The sequence below is a fragment of the Salpingoeca rosetta genome (assembly GCF_000188695.1).
Source record: "Salpingoeca rosetta unplaced genomic scaffold supercont1.2, whole genome shotgun sequence".
Classification (NCBI taxonomy): Eukaryota; class Choanoflagellata; order Craspedida; family Salpingoecidae; genus Salpingoeca; species Salpingoeca rosetta.
Window position 1 is genome coordinate 1,721,036 of NW_004754932.1, and position 7,500 is coordinate 1,728,535.

Consider the following 7,500-nt stretch of genomic DNA (forward strand, 5'->3'; position numbering starts at 1 on the left):
TGCACGCACATCGAACACACGAGCAACATGAAGCAGACTTGTCCTCATAACACTCACACGCAACGACACGCACACACACACACACACACGCCACGCCACGCCACGCCACGCCAGGGTGACGGGGAGAGCGGGTACGCTGGTGGAGACGAGCACATCCGCCACAGTTTCCACACGTATCTGCTGCAGGCCGCCATCTGTGCCGACACCGCCCGTGCACACGCGACCAAGGCCAACCTGGACAGGCTGGCAGACTTCAACTGGGACTGGTTCGCGGCGTGGCGCAGCACAGTTCCATATGCGCGGTGGTGCCACTACTCGGACGCGGTGCTCAGCGTGTACCACCTGCGCCCATGTGACCTCGAGGCGTCGCGCTTGCACGTGTGTGCGGGCGCACTGCAGGTGGCAGATGTTGGGCGCAGGTTCAGGCAGCTCACGACCACACAACTCGGTACCGTTGGATGCATGCATGCGTGTGTTTGTGTCTGTGTCTGTCTGTCTGTCTGTCTGTCTGTGTCTGTGTCTGTGTGTGTGTCCGTGTGCATAAGTGACACTACCTTCCCACAATTACTCTGCACTGTCAACTGCCCTGCTCACATCTGTACCACGCCAACACCACCACAATCAGGTGCTGAGCGCACTGAGGCGGCCTCGCAGCGCTTTCGAGCAACTGTCGACCAGAGCGAGAAGGTACAACACACTGTGTTGAGAACTATGTGTGTGTGTTCGTGTGTTCGTGCGTTCGTGCATGTGTATTTGCGACAGATCCACGTCGTATCCGATGCCTTTTTGCTCACGATCGACACGCGCACACACACACACACATACATACATACATACATACACACACACACGCGCACACACACACACACACACACACACACACACACACACACACACACACACAATCAGGCGCTTAGCGAGGCGTACGAGGCAAGCAAGAAGGGGATTGCGTCTGCTGTGAGCTCCATCCGTTCGTGGTGGGGAAGTGTGTCGAACCAACAACGCCCAGCCCCAAGTGCCACAGCCTCGTCGCAACAGCAGTCTCAAACGCGTGCCAAGCAACTCTCAGATGACGCCTCTGAACATGGCGAGAGTCACGCATGACATACGGTCGCAAGGGACAACCGACACTTACCACACACACACACACACACACACACTCTCTCTCTCTCTCTCTCTCTCTCTCTCTCTCTCTCATATGGCCTTGGCACATCTTGTCACTTTCGAGGTTGTGCTAGTTGTTGTTGTGTCTCACGTTGTATTGTCTCGCATGGGACTGTTCCCTCTCCCTTTCCCAAAGGAGGATTAAAGAACAAGAAGAACACCAAGGCAGTGAAACAAGACAAAGATACAGACAAAAGCTCACGCAAGACACCAACTGCCGCCGCTAAGCGAGCCAGGCATGGAAAGTGCCGTCTTGACAAGGCAGACAAGGCAGACAAGGAGGTGGTGACACTCGTATACACAACAACACGCAAACGCAACACAAGCTGCACGCACGCGCTCAAGACGCCAAGCGCTTACTGTGCGGCCTGCGCGGCCTGCTGCTGCGGTGCCTGCTGGTTGGCCTGCTGTGCGGGCTGCTGTGCGGGCTGCTGCTGCTGCTGGTTGCCCTGCTGCTGCTGGTTGGCGGGCGCCGCGGCGTTGCCGGTGAGGATGTTCTGGGCAAGCATGACCTGCTCGCGAAGGGCTGCGTCGCTGGCCAGCAGGTTCATCAGGTGGCCGGCGTCGTACGCAAGCAGCATGCCCGTGATCTTGGGGGCGCGCTCCTTGTCAATGTTTGCGACGCGGTGGTACAGCATATCGCCGAGGTACCGGCGGCGCTGCTCCTCGTCCATGTGCGCAAGCTGCGACGTCACGTCCTGTGGCAGCTGCATCTGCTGCTGGGCCTGCTGCTGCTGCTGCTGGCCCTGGGGCGCCTCTTGTTGCATCTGCTGCATCTGCTGCTGTGGCGGCATCTGCTGCTGCCCGGCAAACTGCTGGCGGAACTGCTGTGGGTTGCGCGCCATCTGCTGCTGCGCCTGTGGCGGCATGGGCCTGTTCTGCTGCTGCATGTAGCGGTTTGGCCCGCCGACAGGGCCGCCGCGGTTGCCGGCCTGCGCGGGGAAGTTCATGGCGCGCGGCATCTGCGGGTTGACCATCATCATCTGCGGGTTGTAGTAGCCGGGGCCAAACGCGCCCATGGGCATGCCGGGGTACTGCGGGTACATGTACATGCCCTGCTGTGGGTGCTGTGGGTGCTGCTGCTGCTTGCGGGCCTGGCGCTCCTGGCGCGTGAGGTGGAAGGCAACGTAGATGGGGCGGTCCTGCAGTGGCTGGCGGTTCTTCTTGGCAATGGCAGACTCGGCCTCCTCGCGCGTGGCAAAGGTGACAAAGCCAAAGCAGCGCGAGACACCCTCCTTGTCGCGCATCACCTTGACGCTCATGACGTGGCCGCACTCCTCAAAGAACTTGCGCAGGTCCTCCTCCGTCACGTTCTCGTTGAAGTTCTTGACAAAGAGGTTGCCACCGCGCTGGCGGAGCTCGCGACGACGCTCCTGCAGCCTGCGGCGAAGGCGACGGATGCGCTCCTGCTTCTTCTGGGCGCGCTGCACGTACAGCTTGGCCTTGGAGATGTGGTCGGTTGCAGCCTCCATCTTCTCAGGAAGGCCCGTCATGGCCTTGTCGACCGTCTCCTCGCCGTGCTCCTTGAAGAGGATAAAGCCAGAGAGCTTGCCGTCGGCGACCTGCAGGTGGTGGCGCTCGACCTCGCTGCCGGCGCACTCCTCAACCGTCTTGACAAAGTCCTCGACCTTCTTGCCCTCCTCAAAGGCCATGCCGTCGACGTAGAAGATGTCGCGCTGGTGCATCTCGCCCTCCTCGACGCACTTCTGGGCGGCCTCGGTGTCGGCAAAGTTGACAAAGCCGTAGGGGCGCTCGGTGTCCTTGAGCTTGTAGGTGCGCAGGGCCTTGGAGGTGATGTCGCCGTAGGGCTCAAAGAGCTTGCCCAGCTCCTCCTCGTCGGCGTCGCGGCGCAGGGACTTGACGTAGACGTTGGTGAAGTTCTTGGTGCGCTCCTCCTGCTCCTGCTCGCGCTGCTTGCGGGGCTTGAAGGGGGCGACGCGCAGCTTGCGGTCGCCGCCGGCGTCCTTGCCGTTGGCCTCGGCAATGGCGCGCTCGGCGACCTTGGGGTCCTCAAAGTGCACAAAGCCAAAGCCGCGGCAGCGGCCGCTGTGGTCCAGGACGGCCTTGCAGGAGAGGATCTTGCCAAACTGCTCAAAGGTGTCGCGCAGGTGGACGCTGGTGGTGTCCGCGGGCAGGCCGCTGATGAAGATGTTGCCGACGCCGGAGCGGCGCTTCTTGGGGTCGCGCTCGACCTTCATGATGCGGATGTGGCGACCGTGCAGGTCGTGGAAGTTGAGCTGGCCCATGGCGGCCTCGGCGTCCTCGGCCTTGTTGAAGTTGACGTAGCCGTAGCCGAGGGAGCTGCGGGTGATCTGGTCGCGGCACACGCGCACGGACATGACGCTGCCAATGGAGGAGAAGAGGTTGAACAGCTCCGTCTCGTTCACCTGGGGCGAGAGGTCGCCCACGTACAGGGACGCGGCAGCGCCCTGCGGGTTGGCGGGGACGGGGCCGGCGACGCCAGGGAACGCCTGCTGAGGCTGCTGCTGCATGGGCGCGGCTGCGGTCGTGGCGCCAACGGCACCCTCGCCCTGCTGCTGAGCTGCGACAAACTGCGGCTGGGCTTGAGCCTGGGCGGGTTGCTGCTGGGTTGCCTGGGCTTGAGCCTGGGCGGGCTGCTGCTGAGCAGCGGCGGCTTCGGTCTGGCTGGCCATGATGCTTGGTGGTGATTGGAAGTTAACGGGTAGTTGGGTTTTGTTGGGTTCTTTTTGGTTCTGTTTCTGGTCCCTCCGCGAAGAGATTAACAATGAGCTTCAAACAGGAAGACTACTTTCAGGGCTTGTGTTGAACACAGAGCAAGCACGGGTGCTGCTGGACGTGGGGTTTTGGTGCGGAGGAGTTGAGGGGGGGAAAGGGAGCGGGAACGCACGCGGAGACGGCGACAACGATGAGACTTCTTGGAGCTTGGATGGGTTTGGAAAGAAAAAGGCACATGCACACCACGCGACCCAGCCAGCCAACAAGGCAAATGGAAAATCTCTTGAAAACACCATTCAATTGTCAGAACAGCTGACTCAGCGAACTCCGCATCGAATCGCGGAAGAAGGACACCAACCGCAACAAAAGCTTGCTGGCTGGGCAGCGACCAAACCTGTGTGGCTGCACTGCTCTTGAGACGTGAGCAGCACACGGAGGCTGGCTGGCTTGATTGCTGGCTGGCTTGATTGCTGGCTCATGTGCACGTGGAGGTGCGGCGTCAGTCTTGAGCAGAGTGAAGCTGCAGAATGGAGACGTATGCGGTGCCGTTCACGCCAATTGTGGTGGATCACTTCAACGACAAGAAATACCACCGCAGGGAATCCGGCACCCTGTTCTTCCTGTCCCACTTCCACGCAGACCACTACGGGAAGCTGAACAAGGACTGGCAGTGGGGTCCCGTTTATTGCTCCCAAACAACGGCCAAGTTAGTGGCCGCTGTGTTGGAGGTCGACGCAAACTACCTGCGTCCACTGCCACTGGATACCTGGGTGGACGTCACCGCCACTTGCCGAGTGGCCCTCATCGACGCCAACCACTGCCCAGGCGCAGCCATGTTTCTCTTCCATGTCAGAGGTGGGCTGGTTGCCGATGCTTTTTTTTTCCTTGGCAATGGGCAAATACGTGCGAGAATACACACACACACACACACACTTCCGCGCATGAATTGTGATTGGGGGGGGGGGTGAGTGCTCTTTGTCAATTGCTTCGCGAAGCAGCTGAGCACGATTCTCCTTTCGGCTTGATGTTCCCGTGCTCCTCATCTGCAACGCCTGCCGTTGTTTGTGTGTCTGCCCTGTGTAGAAACAGAGGGTGGCTTGGAGCATTGGTACCTTCACTCTGGGGATTGTCGCTATACCCCTGCATGGAAACAACACCCCCTCCTGCAGAACGTGGCCCTTGACATCTTATTCTTGGACACAACATATTGCGATCCCAAGCACACGTTCCCGCCACAGGAGCAAGTTGTTCGCTTTGTTTCTGACACGGTCTCGCAATACATGCACGAGGACCAGCAAAGAGCCGACGGTGTCGGTTCGTCAAATGCGTACATGTGTCTACGTATGTGTCTGTGTGTGTGTCTGTGTGTCTGTCTGCGTGTGTGTGTTTGTGTGTGTACATCTTGTGTGCCCTGGATGTTTTTGTGAGATTGCGGGTTGCTATATTGGCAGCCTGACTGTTAATTGTGCTTTCGACACTTGGCATCGTGCCAGGCACGTTGACACGCGTATGCTCGAAAGTGAGCGAACGGGAGCCTGAAGGTGTTCTCATGCACGCTCCATGCTTTGCACTCAACTGCTTGGATACAGATACCCTGTTTCTGGTGGCCACATATTCCGTCGGGAAAGAAAAGATCCTCACACAACTTGTCAAAGACCAGCACAAGCCACTGGTGCGTCATACGTCACCCACAGCCCGCTTGGCCTGCTTTCACTCGCGTTTGTAGCGATTCATCGAGGCCTGTAAGAGTTGGTGTCGTGCCCTGCACTCTTCTCACAGACACGTGTGTGCGTGCGTTTTGTGTGTGTGTGTGTGTGTGTGTTGTGGTTTGTGCATGTTTGTTTGTGGGTGGGTGGTGTACAATTGTCTCCCTGGGTGTGTATGCATGTTTAGGTTGTGTCTGAGAAGAAGCGGCTCATGATGCAGCAACTTGATCTTGACTGGCCCGTGCCATTCGACGAAATGTTCACCTCTGACCACCTCGTAAGCGCTGCGGCCATTGTCGCTGTGACTGACGCTCATGTTTATTGGACTGAGTTGTGACTTTGTTTCGCCTTGGAGATGCGTGTGTGTGCGTGTGTGTGCGTGTGCAACCAAGGCGAGCAACGTGCACGTGGTGGGGTGGCACATGCTGGGCACAAGGCGAGCAACGTGCACGTGGTGGGGTGGCACATGCTGGGCACAATGGCCGCCGGTGGGTGGACGTTTCTGCCAGATTACGAAACGTTGCATGACATGATTGACCACTACAAGCCAAGGTGATGTGTGTGTGTGTGTGCGTGTGTGTGCATGTGCGAGTGTGTGTGTGTGCGTGTGCGTGTGCGTGTGTGTGCGTGTGCGTGTGTGTGCATGTGCGAGTGTGTGTGTGTGTGTGGAGAGAGCAATGGTTGTTGTGACTTTGTGGGTGTGTGGATCTGCGAGTGTGTGTACATCCTCGTGTGCTTGATGTGCGTGCTCACGTGTCCCTCAAGCTGACGCGGTACATTGGTTATCTTTCTGTTGCAGATATCACCGAATTGTCGCGTTTGTGCCAACGGGTTGGACATATGTCATTGCGAAAGAACACCAGCGTCGCCAGGCACTCGCCCAGCACGGTGCGTCCAGCCGTCGTGTATATCTGTATGTGTGCGTGTGCATATCTATGTGTGCGTGAAGGCGAATCTATTTGTTGCATGTGTAAGCTGCTCTGCTCATGCATACGTGTCGGTGATTGAATCTGCTCTCAGCCTCATTCTTGCCTCACCCCAACCCCACTTTGTCACATGTCTCACACCCTTCTCTTCCACCACCACCCCGCCCCACTACCCCCACCACCGTGACTGCTCACCAACAACGCCAACACCACCAGACGAAGAGGTGCTTGGCGTGCTGCACCACAAGGAAACCAAGCGGAACGTCACGGTCTTCACGGTGCCGTATTCCGAGCACAGCAATTACCTCGAGCTCAGGGAATTTGTCGCCTGGCTCAAGCCTGCGCGTGTCGTCCCAACAGTCATAGGTGTGTGTGTGTGTGTGTGTGCGTGTGCTTATGTGTGTGTGTGTGTGTGTGTGTGCTGGTGTGTGTATGTGTGTGTGGTTGTATGTCTCTCTGTGTCTGTCTGTGTGCGTGCGTGCGTGCGTGCGTGTGTGCGTGCGTGCGTGCGTGCTGGTGTGTGTCTGTGTGTCTGTGTGTCTGTGTGTCTGTGTGTCTGTGTGTCTGTGTGTCTGTGTGTATGCTTGTGTGTCTCTCTGTCTGTCTGTGTCTGCAGTGTTCGAATTCGCTCACGTACACACGCCCAATGTCATTCGCAAACATCACATACATATGCGCACGTGCACGTGCATGCGCTGGCGGTGGTGCCGCCTCAGGCGGCGGGCGAAGCTCGAACAAGGCGCGCCTATACGCCAAAATCTGCTCGCACTTTGATGATTTGATCGACAAGAAGGCCGCATCGCGCAACTTTCTCGCGTCCATGCTCGGTGATCTTCACATGCTCCCCAGCAGCTCTGTGTGTGTGTGTGTGTGTATGCGTGTGTATGCGTGTGTATGTGTGTGCTTATGTGTGCTGTGTGTGTGTATACGGGTGCAGAGCGACGCTCTGTGGAGATTAGTGCAGCCCAAGCCAATTCAACATACGCTAACCCTCCTCTCACCTGCAT

The 7,500-nt window shown here is 58.1% G+C and overlaps 3 protein-coding genes across 3 annotated transcripts in view; 2 read left to right on the top strand and 1 right to left on the bottom strand.

The window, feature by feature from the left end:
* Positions 1-1,323, top strand: part of PTSG_00942 (uncharacterized protein) — a 5,972-nt gene extending 4,649 nt beyond the window's left edge. Inside the window, exons 11-13 of the mRNA XM_004998359.1 lie at positions 115-448; positions 626-687; positions 910-1,323. Of these exons, the coding sequence (XP_004998416.1) occupies positions 115-448; positions 626-687; positions 910-1,104 (591 nt within the window). The 3' untranslated portion in view covers positions 1,105-1,323. The remainder of the gene's footprint in view (positions 1-114; positions 449-625; positions 688-909) is intronic.
* PTSG_00943 (polyadenylate binding protein) lies at positions 1,231-4,125 on the bottom strand. Its single transcript, XM_004998360.1, has one exon. The coding sequence runs from the start codon at positions 3,816-3,818 to the stop codon at positions 1,521-1,523; it is 2,298 nt and encodes a 765-aa protein (XP_004998417.1). The 5' UTR covers positions 3,819-4,125; the 3' UTR covers positions 1,231-1,520.
* Positions 4,126-4,172: 47 nt separating this feature from the next.
* PTSG_11661 (uncharacterized protein) overlaps positions 4,173-7,500 on the top strand; it is a 10,780-nt gene continuing 7,452 nt past the window's right edge. Inside the window, exons 1-8 of the mRNA XM_004998361.1 lie at positions 4,173-4,716; positions 4,945-5,175; positions 5,451-5,533; positions 5,755-5,844; positions 6,004-6,119; positions 6,367-6,455; positions 6,710-6,859; positions 7,210-7,320. Of these exons, the coding sequence (XP_004998418.1) occupies positions 4,389-4,716; positions 4,945-5,175; positions 5,451-5,533; positions 5,755-5,844; positions 6,004-6,119; positions 6,367-6,455; positions 6,710-6,859; positions 7,210-7,320 (1,198 nt within the window). The 5' untranslated portion in view covers positions 4,173-4,388. The remainder of the gene's footprint in view (positions 4,717-4,944; positions 5,176-5,450; positions 5,534-5,754; positions 5,845-6,003; positions 6,120-6,366; positions 6,456-6,709; positions 6,860-7,209; positions 7,321-7,500) is intronic.

What these genes read in the sequence shown, in the direction of transcription:
- PTSG_00943 (XM_004998360.1), bottom strand. Translation starts at nt 3,818, where the DNA reads ATGGCCAGCCAGACCGAAGCCGCCGCTGCTCAGCAGCAGCCCGCCCAG.